Source organism: Chroicocephalus ridibundus, chromosome 4, assembly GCF_963924245.1.
Source record: "Chroicocephalus ridibundus chromosome 4, bChrRid1.1, whole genome shotgun sequence".
Lineage (NCBI taxonomy): Eukaryota > Metazoa > Chordata > Aves > Charadriiformes > Laridae > Chroicocephalus > Chroicocephalus ridibundus.
This window is the reverse complement of record NC_086287.1, coordinates 81,955,807-81,972,595: the sequence shown is the minus strand read 5'-3', so window position 1 is coordinate 81,972,595 and position 16,789 is coordinate 81,955,807. Positions and strand designations below refer to the sequence as shown.

Here is a 16,789-nt window from a genome sequence, read left to right as displayed (position 1 = left end):
ACTTTCCCACATAATTAACGAGTGATTAAGCAGAGGTAGGAAACCCTAACCTCTCTCGGTCTGCCTGCTGCAATCTGGTATTTCATATTTTTGAAATTGCAGTATCAGTTTAAAAATTAAACCAAGTACCTTTATTGCTTGCAGCAAGCAGAAAATGTCTCCATGCCACCAGAATCCACAGGAAGGAAAGCTCCTTTATTCACACCCACGTACAGTGGAAGTTGTGTTAAGATACGGCCATGCTATTTTTGTTTTGCAGAAATTGTTTTATGGAGAGAGACTGCACGGGTCATAAGCTGATTGAAAAGTTCTTCACATTTTCTTTTTGCCTGTTTAAGTGTTCTCGCAGAACTAATTTAAAGTTTATATATATATAAAAGCGCTCCTTCTCTTCCCCTATCTTGCTGTTCCTCCCGAGCGTGCAGCCAGCCCACCCCCAGCTCGCAGAGGTCGCTGGTTCAGGGCTGGTTCCACTGGGAGATGCCCAGGTAGGGATGCCCTGCCCGCTGGGCATGGGGCAGCTCCGGCGTGCCCCACACCACAGCTCCAGCATCCCACGTAGCTGGATGAGCCGGCCCCAGGAAAACTCAGCCTCCAAAACACAGGAGACAAGTTCTGGTGGGGGAGGATGGGCAGGGAGGAGAAAGTTCAAGTGCTGCGGGGTGGGAGGCAGAGCCGGATGAGCCTGCCGTGCTCCAAACAGCTGCTAACACCACATCTGGTGCTGGGGCCGCCTGTGAAAGCTTGTGTCTGGGGCGCTGCGTCGCTCCTGCTCGGTGAATGACCAGCTCCTCTGCCTGCTTCCAGCACGGGACCCTGCGCCCATCTCCCAAGGGGAAGCGGAGCTGCAATCCTGGAGGCTCCTCCTGTGCTTCACGGAGTGCTCAGGCCCAGGAGAATCCTGAGTGGCGAGGGTGCTGAAACAGGGGCAAGCTGTGTGGAGGAGTAACTCTATTTTGACCAGTCTGTCTCTCACTTGTGACATCTAAACCAACAACCATATCCTTTAGACTCCCTTTGGCTATCGCCTGTCCCTGAGGAGAGGAGGAGGATGTCAGCTGGCGGGGGTGATGCTTTCTTAGCATTACAGTGTTTCAGCGCTGCTGCTCCAGAAGGGACTGTCTTTGGGCTCCAGGAGGGGCTGTGAGGGACTGCCTGTGCCCGGGGGCTGCGCAATTAGTATGGTTTTATGAAGGTCACATACCTCTAACTGCTCTTTTACAGGGACAGCAGTGGTACTGCTGAAGTCTTGAAATAGCCAAGCGTGACAGTCTCCATTTGTCATCCCCTCCTGATTAACACCGTAGCTCTTCACCGGTGGATTTTGTGGATTGTCAGGGCTGTTTCCTTGCGAGCAGCTGGCTGCAGCATGTGAGGTCCCGAGCGCCTGTGGGGGCCCAGCACAGACACAGGGGCTTCCTCAGCCTGCTGGGCTGCGGGTGCTGTGTCTGGCACTAGTAGAATGGACAAATGCAGCAGCAGCCTGATACCCTGCGGGACAAGTCCTCCCCTGGCCACGGGCCGGGTGGGACTGACACCAGCCTGTCTCTGTTGAGGTCTGGGGCAGGGTAAGGCGTCTCCCCCGCATGAACCGCAGCAGAAAGCCCTGCTGCAGAGGCTCTTGCAGGGTTAATGCTCAGCCTCTCTCCTCCCTCTGCTCCGCTGGGGTGATTCAGTAACATCAGCTGTGTCAGGGAGAACAGCTGGATCCTGCCAAGCCAGTGAAAAACAGCTTCTCCTCAGAGAGGAGACACCCCTGCAAGTGGTGTGAGGCTCCCTCCCGCTGCCGGAGCTGTGCTGGGGGAGGATGTTCTGGCAGCTCCTCGCTTCTGTGGCCCCCACCACAGAGGCTGGACCAGCGTCCTCGCTCCGGTACCAGGGGTGGGATGCAAAGGGCGTGCAAAGTCTTACAGGAGTGTAGGGAAGACCTTTGGACTAAGAAAGCTGAACGCAGTGAAATCTTGCTGGGTTGGTCGGTACACAAGTGTGCTCAGGGCCATTTTTTGGAGGGAGCTAGAGTCTTGGTTTGGTTTGCCTGAAACTTGCTGCTGAGCAAAGACTCATCAAGTCAGAGACTCTGATAGAAACCAGGTAGTTGTGACCTGGGTGCTGGTGACTATGGTGTGTGGGTTTGGTTTGCTGGCTCGCACCAGGGTGTCGGAGCCGTTCCAGCCATTTGAGGGCAGCTCTGAGGGGGTATCCCAAAAGCACTGCTCTCCTGCACGCCCCGGGCACGGGGCTCGATCCGCAGCTCCCGCGCGGAGTCCCACGCGAGGAGGTGTGCGGCTCGGGCCAGCTGCCCAGGGGTTCCCCCAGCACAAGCTCGCCCTGGCAGCGGTGTTGCAGCTGGGCCCTGCGCCGCATGGGGTCGTCGCAGGCTGCGTGGGGGTGTGATGCGTGTCAGGGGACACGCTTCCCCCTGTGGGCTTCAATAGGAGGGGAACAAATCTGCGGAGAGGCCTCGATGTCACACTTACTTTTCCCTCTGGTGTCTCTGGAAGATCCTTTGTATATGAAACAACTAAGGGTCTGGTTTTGCCTGACGTGTAACTCTTGATAAAAACCACATGCGACTTTTTTTTTCTTGTTGCTATCTGTTAGAGGAAAAGAGGCCTGTCTGGCCGTGAGTTAATGCTTTTCCCTTCTCAAATCTGTTTTTTTCTAAGGTTCACACCAAAACACATTGTGTTTTGGACAAAAAAAAAAGGGGAGGCTAGACAAAGCTCAAACAGGGGCACAGCGTTCCCTTGCTGTGTGGGGCAGCCTGGGCAGCAGCATCAGTGCCGGGCAGCAGGACCAGTGCCAGTAGCAAGATCAGTGCCAGGCAGCAGGATGAGTGCCAGGAAGCAGGATCATGGGCAGCAGGATGAGTGCTGGTAGCAGGATCATGGGCAGTAGGATGAGTGCCGGGAAGCAGAATGACGGGCAGCAGGATGAGTGCCGGTAGCAGGATCCCGGGCAGCAGGATTGCCGCTGGCAGCAGATGCTCTGCCCCAGGGTGGTTTGACCATGCAAGAGAGGGCACCGCGCAAGAGTGCTCCATTAAAGGAGAACCTCGTACCTAGCTCCCCTCCTCCTTTTTCTCTGCCCTTCCTACAAGAGCAAACTGAGGAGGTTGTGTAACTCGCTCTTGGCCGTGAACCTCTCAAAAAGAGGTTTACAGAAAACCTGCTTATGGTTTATTTGCATTTCCGGGCCTTACTGGAAATGAAGTCAAACGCCAACTTCAAGGGACTTGCTCGGTGTTTGTCCGTACTCGATACCTCCTCCCTGCCCACCTCATCGCCTCCAGCTGCCGTCTTGTGCCCGGCACTGGGGTTTCTCCTGCCTGTGACGTGCAGTATAAAGCAGACCCGCTGTGCGTTGCTCCCCCAGTACTTTACACCATGGTGTGCAGCCGCTGCTTCCCTGTAGCGCAGTGCTCCTCCCCAGGGGCTCTGGAGAGCATCTCCAGCGCTTGGGTCTCAGGCAAGGGTTTCTTGGGGCTGTTTTCCCATATGTGTGCCCACCATGGAAGTGACAGGAGTGTGAGATCTTCTTCCTGCAAACACCTTTCTTAAAGATCCGTGGCCTGGAGCAGAAAGAGTCAGGAACAGAAGACTGTATTTTTTGTTAGAGACACATCGCTTTAAAGCTCAGCAGTAGCTGGGACCATCTGTGCTCCTCAGTTACTCCTGCTAACCAAAAATCCCAGGCTGAGGAACACGAGAAACTGCCTTGCAGCAGTAGCGAGTCGGAAGAGGCCGTGGGCTGTGGCAGAGCCAGAACTCCTGCTTGGATAAAGACTGAGTGTTTGAGTAACTGGGAGCAAGAATCTGACCGTGATGCTGGCTCGCTTCGCCCCGCTGCCTCCGCTTGTGAAGCGCTGAGTCAGTGCCGTGGTGTGCCTTGGCTGCGCCTGGGGACATGCTTCACTGGACCTCTTTGATCCTTTCTTTTCAGTTTATTCACAGAGCAAATCTCCCTGTTACCTTTTCTTCGGCTTTTGTGGCTGGCGGCTACAGCAGTGCCATCCTCTTCCTCACCTTCCTACCGACTTTGGAGAGTAGAAGGGGATTGCCTCGCTGCACAGCCCTTAACTCTGCTTTCCTGCCTCTTTGCGGGAGAATCCCCAGCAGTTCCAGCAGGTCTGACGCCAACATTCAGGTTTTGCTTTGCGTGTTCAGTGCACTAGTGGTGTTCCTGCTCCTGACAGCCACAGGGACTGTCCTCCGGGTCTTGCCTGCCCAGCTGAAAAGGCACCATTTTGCTGAGGGCCAAAAAAACTCTTGCATTTTTCTACAAGTGCCCGGGCTCCAGTTTCTGCTCGAGGGAGCAGGAGGAGCGTTTTTCAGCCAGTCCCATTTCCTGAAGCAGCACACCCCGGGGTCGGGCTGGCATCCAGCAGGGACGGCTGCACGGTGCTGGGCCCTTTGGGCCATGACACCTCCAGGCAGGGGCTGAGCACGGAACCCCTTCTGGCAACTGACCCCCCCCATCATGTTTGGGAGCCTTTTCAGAAGCAGGATGTGACCCCACAAAATCCCTTGCCTGCAGATGTTTTTCCAAAGTGAACATTCAAGCTACTGCTCTGCCTAGTCGCACGGGTTTGCAACCTTTAACGAGTCCCTGGTAAGGCATTTATTTAGCTCAAAAAAGAAACCCAAACCATCAGGAAATGCCCCATTAATGCACTGGAGATAGAATCAGTCTGGAAAACTCCAGGCTGGACTGTAACAGCACGGCCCGTGATGTAAAACCCATGTGTTTGGCAGGCCAGAAGCCAGGAGCGCCAGGCTCTAATCCCAGTGCTGAGCCACACAGCTTGGCTAACGGAACTACAGGAAGGGGGGGAGAGGCTCTGTTTAAATTTCCCCATGTTTTCCTGGGCAGGCTCCATTAACAGTTCAAGAGTCGCTAGGTTACTTGGGGCTTCCATGTGAAATGTCTTCTGGGACCCGTGGCATCCCCAGCCTCTCGGGGTGTCCCCATGCGGCAGCAGCTGCAGCACCAGAGCCCGCTGCTGCCCGCACGGCTGCAGAGCTGGGAACAATGCCGGGTGAGCGGCCAGCAACAGGGAGAGCCCGGGCAGACAGCACGGGAGGGCAGCAGGCATGTGAGAAACCTCTGGAAGTGCAAGTGCTGATGGGCACCTCAGCTCCAAAACACCACGTGTGTGTATGTGACGCGAGTCACACTTATTCTTGATTATTCACAAGAGCGTCGCAGCTTTTCCACCCTTGGCTCTTCTCCATACCCACCTCCTGTAAGGAACGGGGACAGACCATCTGCTGGGAGGCGTGCGCATTTCCAAAAAGGCCATCGACTAGTGTGCGCGTTTCCAGAAAGGCCATCAACTACAGCATGCACAGAAAAAAGGGGCTGGGCTGTTTTTGGTGGAGTTTGGTTGGTTGGTTGGTCGACTGGTGGGATTTTTTTTTCCTGCTGTGATTAAGAAAAGCTCTTGCTCAACAAGAAGGCATTTGTTAGAGGCATGCCTGTCCTCCATTAGTGGATAAAACCAGTTCATAGCTCTTTCGGGGCTGATAATAGTGAGACCTTTGGACGCATAAGATAAAGAAAAGCTGATCTCTAAGACAGCTCAGGAGTAGGTTCAAAACTGGGATACATTTCTGGAGCCAGTTACTAGGAAGAAACTGGGAGTTTCACCTCAGGAGCAGGGAACTGGAACGCCAGCTATGGACACGGATTCAGCAGCTGGGCTATTTTTGGCTTGTGAACCATTCTAATGGCTGTTTATTTTTAAGGTCATTTTCTGTTTGCATAGCATCTACACCCTTCTGGTGGGTGGGAGGCATTATAAAAACAATCGCTGCTGCACAGAGTTATGCACTAAGCTTGGAGAGGGATGGAAAAAACAGAACTCGGTGTACTTATTGCGCTAAAACCCAAAAACATCTGCTTAGGTCTTAAGGTTTGTTGACCCACTATTAAGCTGAGCCCCCACCGGAAAAATACCGTTTCAATTAATACAGACTACTGCAGGGGATTGCAAAAGACTGGGGAAAATTCAGTCAGATGATAACATGGTATAAATAGAAAGGAAGCATCAGATTTGGCATTTTTTTTTCACTTGTGCTTACCTTCAAGCAGTAAATAGAAACCCAGAGCACTGACCCCCCCCAGCTGAGGAGTCAGAACTCGTGCTGGCCAGCCGGGCCTGAATCCCAGCTCTTGGTTAAGACTTTTGTTAAATAACAACGTGCTTTATTGTCATATTTTCCTGGCTTCTTCCTGTTTGCCATATCTTTATTCACACACAGTCAAGTGATACAAATTCACTGCAACAGTGGCAATTTACAAAAGGCAGTAAGAATGATTACTTTGAACTGAAATTTAAAAAACCCTAAGTCTGGCCATCCGGCAGGCAATGCACTGTTTGGAACAGGTCCTGGTGAGGAAACGCTTTATAACATTGGCAGTGTATTCCCAGCCATGTTCCTTTTCCAGAGCATAAAATACACAATACAAAAATATACTAAAAGTAATAACGGAGTTTGTAGAAACGTCTGCTGCAAAACAATTGCTGTTGTCTGATTTTCAGTATATTTATTCCCACGCTATATTATGATAGAATACTTGAATAAACACAGTTTATTTCTAACTTAATTTGAACTTTAAAATTGATATCAAGTTAACTGTAAAATCTTGGGCTCCAGTCCTGGCAGTACATAAAGAACCTTAACTTTGGAGTCGTGAGACTGATAGATGTGAGGTGAGCCCACAAGCGAGCATTCAATGCCTTGGGCTCCTGCTCCGGAGGGAAGTGGAAGCTGAAATGCTATGCTTCATAGGATCTTAATTTGGGGCGTTTTCCTGGATTTTTCAAGACTTGTAACAAGTCCTCCCTTGGCTATCATTTTACCTGATAGGCTACAGTTCATCAAGTTGCTGGTAATCTGGTGGAAGTGCCTGTTTATGTGATGTGGGGCTCTGCACTTAGTTGTGTCAACTGCAGTAAGTGTCTCCCTCCTTATCTCATTCCTCTGTAAAATTTTACCTGTCCCTTTCCCCTCTCCTTCCTGCCTCCTGCCCCGGTACCGCTGAAATGGCCTCTTCCTATGCAAGAGAGCTGGATGCTCCAGCACTTTGCCAAGGCTGCTCACACTAAGCCTCATACAAGCTCCCTGCAATCGGAACACCATTTCCTTAGTGTTTCCGAAGTTGAGAGTCCCGGGTGCAGAAATGGAAGCCCATGCCGACCTTACCGTGCAGGGATAAGCAGCTGTCCCCTCAGGCTGGCATGCTTGCAGTGAGAATCCCTGCCATCCAGAATGCCCCTCGCCATGACAGAGAAACGTACCGCTAGCAGGCAAACGTGTTTAAGTCCAGGATTTCTTGCTCCTTTTTCTCCCAAGAGCCAAACTCAAAGCATTTGAGAAAATAAATTGTTATTGCTCTGTTTTTGCAGATGGGAAAGACTAAGGCACTGAATGGTGAGCTCGTTTGGCCACGGCTGATCCGCCGGTCTCTGCCCCAGTCTGTGCTCCCCACTGAGCTCTTGCTCTCGGTGCTCACGTTGTATGAGACGTGGTCCCACGGGGTAACCCCATCTCTGCTCTCCACGCAGACACCACAGAGAGGGGCCAAGTTCCACCCTCCTAGGCATGGCCTCCAGAGAACACATCAAGAAGGACATGCATTGGAGGCCAGAAGCTGGCTTCCCAATGTCTAAACGCCACCGACTCCCAAGGAGGTCAGCTATGGAAAGATGACCAGGATACTTCTGATGTATAAAACTCCGTGTCTGCTGGCCAATGGTCAGCTTTGTCATCGTCAGACTTGTCGCTGTCATCACCGCTGGAGGGTTCGTAGCCCAGGACGGCAGAATGGATTGGCTCCGGCTGCCTGCGATCTGCCTCCGCCTCCTTCTTCTTTTCTGCCAGCAGCTGCCTGTAGCAGAGGTTGCAGACCCTCAGGGGCTTGGGGGACAGCCGGGGCATCAGGAATCTCTGCCTAGAGCAGTCTGCGCAGACGACAAAGCCGCACTTGCGGCAGTGATGTCTTCGGGTGAGCGTGGAGAACTTGGTCTGCGTGCAGCGCATGCAGATGTCCGTCGCCTTGTCTGGGATCCAGGGCGCCGCATGCTCTGTGGAGGGCTGCCGGCCCGTCTTCGTCAGCAGGTGCCTGATGCACTCCTCCAGATGGCTGATCCACTCCTTCCTCTCCGTGAGGGAGGCCGCAGAAACCACAAAGGACTTCTTGGAGGTTTTAATCATCCAACGGTTCTTCATCTGCAAGGTGTCTGGCAGCGTCTCCAAAGTGACATCTTCAAGGGGAATGATGTGCTGGGAATTGTACTTCCTTTTGTTGATGACTATGCTGCCGTAGACGAGGATGTCATTGAAAAGGAAGAATATGCGTGGCTTTGGTTTCTTGCGGCATTCTTTGGTTAAAATCCCTTCTCCTAGAAGGACCCTTCCCGGCACGGCTAAGGGCTGTCCAGAAGCCCCGAAGCAGTTTTCCACAGCAGCAATGCGCTGGCTGTTGATCTCAGTGTTTGCAAGATGGTCCACCATCTCCAGCTCACTCTGAAGGGAGGAGAATAAAGAGGCAAGTGGTGAAGCTGAGCAGTGAACACATGCACAGGTAAGATGCTCCTAATGCAACCCAAGGTTATGAGTAATCTCTTTACCACTCTTGTTATCTTTTTAAATTAAATTCTCAAACTTTCTGATCTCACTTTGCAACAGCCCCATCTATACTGGTATAGTTCAGTTTGCTGCAATGGAAGCCCCTGAAGGGAGAGACAGCTTGTCATTTCCATTACAGCTGTGCTTTTTACCAGTATACCTGCGTGCCCACAGGAAAGGAAGCCGGTTGGTCTGAACCTGCTCTTATGCAGGTGTAAGTACTTGCTTGGGAGTTACCGTACTGTGACAGCTGAAGGGGACCAGGACCTCCCCCTTTCCATCCCTCTTGGTGCTGGGAGCTGACTGATGCTGGGCTGGACACAGGCTCTGGGAGGAGACCCACAGTCTCAGGAGCAAGCCTCCCATTTCTGACTGCGCATCTGCTTTCTCGGAATTAGTTACAGACACACGCACCCCGTGATGCCATTTTGGGACAGAGCGGAGGCAGGAACAGAAACATGCGGTACCACTTGTTCCCACTGATCCTCCTTGTGTGACAAAAAGGGGGAGAAAAAAAAAAGAGAAAAGAAAAAAGCACCCGCTATGTGAATAAACCCACACAAGCCAAGTTCTTCCCCCATTACCCCAGTTATGCCGGGGCTGCTGGTGCTTCCAGTTACAAGACACATAATTCTGAAAATAGCCCGATCTCTGCTGAAGGGGAAGTGGAAGGCAGCACGCTCATCCTTTCCCACGCCTCTGCGCCCTCCTTCTCAGTTTCAACAGGGTTTTTTTAGTAGAAAAACCTAAATAAGGGTAACTCTGAAGTGAAAGCAAATGTTTTCTCTTTGTAGTTTGCAGCAATGAAGGCGCTCCATGCTGTTAAGTTGAATTTTTCATATCACCTAGCCCCTCCTGGGCCAAAGGGTGCTGCCCGGGGCCGTCTGGCCACGGGAATGTGAGTCATTTCCTCCCCCAGCGAGGTAGCTCAGCCATCACGAGGCAGCTCCGAGGTCACAGGGATGCCTGTCGCCCTGGTCACTCTTAGTGGTTCATCGAATCACTCGGGCAGAGCCGCTCTCCACCATGTCCTCCTTGTCCAGAGCCCCTGTAACCATGGAGGCTGGGGGGGAAGGGAAGAGGAGGAGGAGGAGAGCACGCCTGGTCCTATGTGTTTGGGACAACCATGATTTACATTCTTCCCTTGCCCTTCACCCCAAATCATCCCTTTGGTGTGCCAGGAGGGAAAGCAGAGAGCCACTGCTCAAGGCCACTGCATGCTATTTATGTCTCGCCTAAGCTATTTGACAAAAACTGGTTAATTCCTCAGAATTTTCTTCTCTAGAGCAGGGGGTATCCTGCACAAAGTTAAGGTGCGGCTTTAGCCCTGGGGGACCTGAATGAAGCGACCTACCTTGCAGAAATAGCTTTCTCTGAGTATTGTGTGGCCAGTGCTCCTGAAGAGCTGGCTACTTCAGGGTCTCACTTGAATTAGAGGGAGGGTCCCAAGGCCTCCATCTTCCTTCTCAAAGGACGTGTATCTTCAGGGCCTCGAAGCACCAGGACGGATTTGATGGAGATGGACAGTGTCAAGCATATCCACTCGTGCGTATCTCCAACGTGGAGGGCAATTTACAATTAACTGCAACGCTCTGACCGGGGGCTGTGCTGCAGCCACATGGGGTGCGATGCTGTGAGCGGTGGCTGAAGGAATGCCCCAACCAACCTGCCGTTTTGGTACGGACACGCAGAAGTTGTGTGAAGGGATTTATTACTTGCTGCCAGGAGAGGGGAAAGGCTCCGTTCCCCTCCTTGATCTATCAGCCCGAGTGGACCTGCGCACCGAAGGAGCTGCTGTGCTGCAGGATGTACATTGAAATCTGTTCTGAATTACAACGATGCAGAATATGTTTTTTCCCCCCTCTTAAATACACAGATTAGGCTGAAGAACAAACAGGCAGGGAAAACTACTGTCCTCAACTTGAACACCAAACGCCCTGTCTTCGAATACCCACAGTCTTACCTATCCTAAAATGTGGTTTCATGGGGTTTCTTACAAACAAATCCTTGGATGAGGAGCTCTTGAGTGAAAGAGCAAGATGGGCACACAGAATAATAAAGGAAAAAGAAAAACTGAAATTACAGCTTGGGAAGTTTGGTGTGGAAAGACTGCAGAAACAACAAAATACTGTAAAGAATTTTTGGCGCCAGCAACACCAAGTGGGATAAACCAAGCAGTTAATCCTGCTCCTACCAGCCTCGCTTCCCCATGTTTCTGGGTTATGCTCCCCCAGCTCTTAGCCTGTGTCTCTTATTTTATGTATTTCAGAAGCACGGTCCAATCTCTCCAGCGGCTATGATACTTGAGACAACTCTATTTCTCAGGATCTCAGTGTACCGGATCCCAGTGGAAATGAAACATTTTGTCAGATATAAAGACGGTGCCTGCAAAGAGCCAGGACACAGAAGCTCATTTCAAAGAGCAGTGCAAGCCCTGCTGCCACGAAAGCTTTAGCTGTTGTATTGATTTGGGCCCCTACATAGGCCAGAGAGCCTTTGGACTTGCTGCGTGGAGCAAAGCGAGAAGGGGCTGGACACAATCCAGCAACATGAAAGAAATGAAAGTAAACTCTCATTCCACATGACGCTTCCACCTGCAGGGTACGTCCTTATTCTTCCAGCCTCTGGTTTGTTACCTACTTAAAATGCCACGAGTTAACCAGCGAAAAGGTAACTCTGTTCTAGGAAAATCTTCCCTGCTAAGACTAAAAGAGTCAGCTGCTGCTCTAGCCCACGGTATTTCCCAAAGGCGTCTTCCCAGGGAAGCAAAACCAGAACGTTTTTCTTCCATCTCTCTCCCCCCAGGCATAAATGACCGGAGAGGAGCACATACACACAATAAGCAGTAAAATACAGGAGGGGTGGGATTCACACTGCCGTCCTTTAGACTTGGACAACTAACTCTATCTGTCTGTGCGCTCCCTTTTCAGCTAGTGGGCAGAAAGAGCCATCTGCAGAGGGTGACTGGCCTCGTCCCACCACATGCGAGATCAATCCTGCCCCCAGTTCTTGATAGCACTTGAGTGCTATCGCATACAGTGATAGGCGAGTCAGTGCTTGAGTGACCACATACAGACCAATTTCATGTGAGTATTGTGACTCACTGCAAATAATGCTCAGTTTGGCTTTGGAATGGAGTACTATGTGAATTCGGTAAATAAAGATAGCTGCTGAGTGATATTATGGTCTCCTTTACTGGGAGGTGAGAACCCCTCCCTTTGGAACAGCAGTGATGAGATATAAAAATGAGGATATAAATTCTAATCTATTTGATTCATTTTGGTAAATATTTTTTTTCTGTTTGTTCTGTCAGGTCAGTCACAGTGCTTATTACCAAGTGATACGTACGCACGTGCAGCAGAAGCTTACACAGATGAAACGAGGGTGGGAAGATGCACTTCACTGGTATGTGCCTTTTCAGGGGAGTTTTTGGCATGGCAAAGTTTGGGGTTATTTTTTTCGTTAAGCTCTGTTTGTTCTGCATGTGATCAAATATTATGCAGTGAGTGTATAACTCGGTGAATATGACTGATATTCAAAGGAAAAAAAATACTATTTGGCACTCTACTCCAGAAGTAAGCAAACCACGTCTTTTAACAATGAGCGCTTGTTCAGTTGTGATTATAAACAGCCATGTTGATGCATGCCAGGCAGAGCATTTCAACTTAAGCTCCTGGGTCAGCGAGTCTGGGGTATGTTTTTCAAGTCTGTATGTATCTAAGGCTTAGGCGTAGCAATGCAGTGAGCTGTTCTACCCGATTCTTCAGTTCTTGCTGTCAAACAGAACTGACAGTCTTGGTATCCATTGCATACCTCATGCATACCACATGGAAGGGATGGTCCATGAGTATCGCACGTTGAGAGATCTGACTGCTGGGGTCTGCCAGCAGAAAATGCCCTGAGGCTCATTGCTCTGCAGCTCTCCCTTACTCCCTCTTTCTGCTTTGCTCAGCTGAGAACTCTCTCCTGGAGTTAGCTCTTCCTTGCCAAGCACAGTAAGCAGAATGCAGCCACGTTTTATCCAGAGGAGGCATTTAGAGCAAGAAAAACATAGTTCCTCTCCTTTTCCTGCCTGAGGGGATTTCAGCTTGCCTCTCCCTCTTTCCCGGCATGCTGTAACTGCTGGCTACTGGGAGCAAGGGGGGCGGGCTCCAGCAACACCCTTCCAGCCCTGCTTATGAGCAACCTGATTCACTACACACACGTTTTGCAAATAGGCCTTTGCTTGGGAAATGCCACCAGTCCCTGTGGGATATGGACTAGCCAAATTATGGAGCTGCTTGCTGCTGTTGCTCAGCATGCCCAGGACTTCTGGCATGTAGGGCCAGAGCAAGGGGACAGCTGAGCGGTGGCTTTTGAGGAGCTCAGACTGATGCTAGCAAAAGCAGCAGTTGGTAGCCTGAGCTCAGTTGTGGCTCTTGCACGTGCCAGCCAGGCTCAGAAGTGCCCAAGCAGCTTTGTACAGAAGGAAAACCTAAAACTCGAGAGAGAGCGTCGCCCCCTCCCTCTGCCCTGCTCTCTGTCCAGGCACACATCCTCAGGCGGTGCAGCATGGTGGTACTCCATATGCACCTCCTGGTCCCCTCTGCCACCCATCAGCGCCAACCTGCTGACCGGCCGCTCTCCAGAGACCTCCATAAGGAGCTCTCAGGTGTTGGAGCTGGCAGCGATGGGACTAACGTATCAGCACTCCACCAGGCCACCGGTTACAGGCTGAGGCTGGACAAGTGCTTGTGACAGAGGACACAGAGGCTTGCCAGTGTGGGTGGGTGACCACCAAGGGAAGAGATGAATTCTCCATCCCTCCCACGTGCCTCAGACGAGACGTACAGCCAAAGGTGGGGATTCCTCTCACAACTCCGCAATGGGATCAATGTCTGTGGTTTCAGTACTTGGTCAAACTTGGTAACTTAAGAGTCCCTTCTAAGGAAAATCAATAAATCGTCACTAATCGTCCACGCGCAGACCCCAAGGCGCTGTGGAGCCGCAGGCGGTGACTCGTCGCGGCTCCCCCGCGGGCACCGCACACGCTGACACGGGGAGGCCCCCGGGTGGGCGCAGGTCCCAGCCGGCAGGGCACGCCGCGGGCCCCCCCGGGCCGAGCCCTCCCGGCGGCGAGCACGATCAACCCCCCCCTACAGCGGGCGGAGCAGGGGAGCGCAGCCGCCGGACCGCTCCCCTCCCGCCGCACCGGCCCGACAGCGGAATCCCTCGGCTCTCCCAAAACTCTCCCCCTCCGCCCAAGCTGCCGGCCGGCCCGCCCACAGCCCCGCTCGGCTCCGTACCTCCGCGGAAGGGCCCCGGCCGCCTCCGGCGAGCGCTCCCCGGCCACCCCGCACCGGGCGCCTCCGCTCCGCCGCCGGCCCGGGCTGCGCCCACGCGGCCCCGCCCACCCCGCGCCCCTCGGCCAATGGGCGCCGCGTGCCGCGGGGGGCCGCGCCCCCCTCGCTAGGCGGTGGCCAATGGCGGGGCGGGGCAGTCCGCGAGGGGCGGGGCGGGGCGGGGCGCCGCCAGGGGGCGTCCGAGCGCCGCCTCCCCGCCCTGCGGCTGGTGCGCGTAAGAAAGGCGGGAGCGGGCGCGAGCTGTCGCTGCTCCTCGCGCCGGGAGCCGTTAGCTGTTGGCCGTTAACCGCTTCCCGCGGCTGCCTCGCGGCGCCCGCGGCCTTCAGGGCTTGTGAGCGGGCCGGACCTTGTAGCCCTTCAGGCACCTTTGGGCCCTTCCTGCTGTCTGTCCTCAGGCAATGCCCTGTCAGTGCTGGGGCTGGTGGCTGGGGATACTTGAGGGGTGTCTCTTGCTATGGCTGTGTCTCCCCAGTGGCTGCGTGCCCTTTGGGCTACTGAGCGCTTCTCCCACCTGTCACCCATGGGAGAGATGAGCAGAGGACACGGGTGTCCCTCTGCACCCGCTACAGGCAGCCTAGGCCAGAGGTGTGGGTGAGCCGAGCTCTGGTCCTTGCCTGGCACTGTAAAACAACCCCCAGCGACCCAGGCCTGCGCTGATCTATAATTCAGGTGCTTGCGCGCTTTCTGTAATAGCTTTTCTATTTTTAATGGGAACTGATGGACCTGTCAAGGTATTAGAAATGTTTTTTTTTCCCCCAGGTTTTCGTTTTCTTTGGCAATAATGTGGTCCGGGAAGCTCATAGTGTGCTTTAGAGCTAAAGTGCTTGGGCAGTCACAAGAGTTTCCACAAGACCTTATTTCTTCATACTTTGTGTCAGATGAGCAGATGAGTGTGGACGTGGACTAAGTTAATTGCAGTAGGTGGCTCCCTGGCAGTGTAAGAGGGAGGGTTACAGAGAGGGCTGTCAGGTCATCAACAGACTTCTGAAAACCTGGGAGAAAGGAGCTCCCTAGAGAGGGCGGGCTGCTGGGCTGAGCCTGCCGATCTTCAGGGTGTTGCTAGGGCTTTAGTGTGAGGTCTCTTCTGTCCTTGTGGGAGAGCAGGACTGAGTGGTGTGTTCGTGGAAGGAGGGGCAGAGCCTTTGCAGACCAGTTCTTGCAACTGGGAGCTATTCTGTGCTGAGCCCAGACACTGGCCATCTCTCCTGGCTGCCTTGCGAGCAGTCTTCTAGGTCTGGGGAAATCTGCCCAGCTTAGAAAACCATCCTCAACAAAATGCTTTTTTACATAAAGCTAACTGTAAATATACAAAGTGCTGAAATAAATATGTCAGTTTGTCTTAACTGCCAGACTAGTTCATATCTAACCAGCTGTAGATTATTACTCTTAAACCTCTTTTCTCCTATGTGCTAAAATTATTCTGAATTTGCTTTCCTGTTATCCTAATCATAGTCTTTATCACTGAGATGTAGTACTTTGATTTATTTTTCGTGTTGTTTCTCAATACGCTCACCTGGGCAGTAATCATTAGGTGTCGGCCAAACATAGCATTGGGTTAGCCAAACAGCCTGGGTTTTGAAAGTTGTTTCTACTTTCTCCCTCCTCAGGCAGAAGTGGAGGTGTGTTTGTGCAACAAGCTGCGTGAGACCGGGAAAGTCTCGAGGTGCGCTCTCAGCACGCAGTCAGTATTAACCAGTTGCACTTGAGAGCTGACTTTCTGTGGGCTGGTTGTTTTAGAATCTGTTACATCCTTGTTTGAATGCCTTATTGAGATACAAAGTCAGAGTGCAACCAGTAACCTTAAGAGCTATTTTTTCCTGGCTGTAAAAAGTGAAACATTTGTGGGACCACTTGAAAAAAGCTGCAGCCCAAATTACCAGCCTTTAAAGTCTCTTTACCTTGCTCCAGTTGCATTATCTGATCTATTGCCTCTGGCGTTTTCTCCAAAGCCACTTGTTTCTCAGTAGCAGAAATATCTTGCCCAACTGGGATGCAATAATTTCAAAGCAAGTAAAGGAAACTGCAGCTGCTCAGCTGAGTCAGCCAAAGGTAAGCTCTGCAGGGGAGAGAATGGCTTTTTATTATCTTCTAGTGGCAAAATTACTACAACAGCCTGCAGGAAAAGATTAGATTATAATAGTAACAAAAACATCTGTTAAATTCTGAGCTCAGTGTATTCTTAGTGCATGTTTTTTTGAAAAACAACAGGCATTTGATAAAATTATTTTGAATGAAACTCAATATTGAGATTCAGTTTGGGATGTTAGGAACCCACTGTGATCATAGGATAGACAGTGGTTTTAACTAATTGCCTACACGGGGTATTTCATCAGTGGACAAGACAGCTTTTAACTATGGAGATTTTACTGAACTGAGCTTGGAATACTCCTGCTACTTAATGAGTGAATAAGTGAAAGTGTGTTCATTATATGGGTTACTTGTAAGCATGAATAACCTCTGTCCTATGCTCTGTGAGATTATGGTGTGCATGGAGGGATGAATGTTTGTCTGATCTGGCTCCCGGTGGATTCAGCTAATCAGCCTGTTTTAGAATTGTGTGAATTGCTGTGATAGATTTGTGTCTCTGAAGCCCTACCAGCATCATTTGCGTGCTTTAGAAATGAGGTGTTTCCAAGTCTGACGGTGCAGAAATCAGAGCCCTGTTCTGGTCCATCATTACAGTCTGAAACTTCAGAACATGAATTTCCAAAATATCACTAGTCCATATGCGTTGAAACTGTTGCCAGACAAACCCCTTTCAGAGGGTCATTGTGTCCTCGGGGCTTCTCTCGCCCCATGTGCGGGAGGTTACCC

At 51.7% G+C, this 16,789-nt stretch overlaps 1 protein-coding gene across 1 annotated transcript; it reads right to left on the bottom strand.

The window, feature by feature from the left end:
• Positions 1 to 5,927: 5,927 nt before the first annotated feature.
• PLEKHF1 (pleckstrin homology and FYVE domain containing 1) lies at positions 5,928 to 14,018 on the bottom strand. Its single transcript, XM_063334463.1, has 2 exons — positions 13,919 to 14,018; positions 5,928 to 8,531 (listed from the first exon to the last, which is right to left on the bottom strand). The coding sequence occupies exon 2, from the start codon at positions 8,517 to 8,519 to the stop codon at positions 7,698 to 7,700; it is 822 nt and encodes a 273-aa protein (XP_063190533.1). The 5' UTR covers positions 8,520 to 8,531; positions 13,919 to 14,018; the 3' UTR covers positions 5,928 to 7,697.
• Positions 14,019 to 16,789: the final 2,771 nt, after the last annotated feature.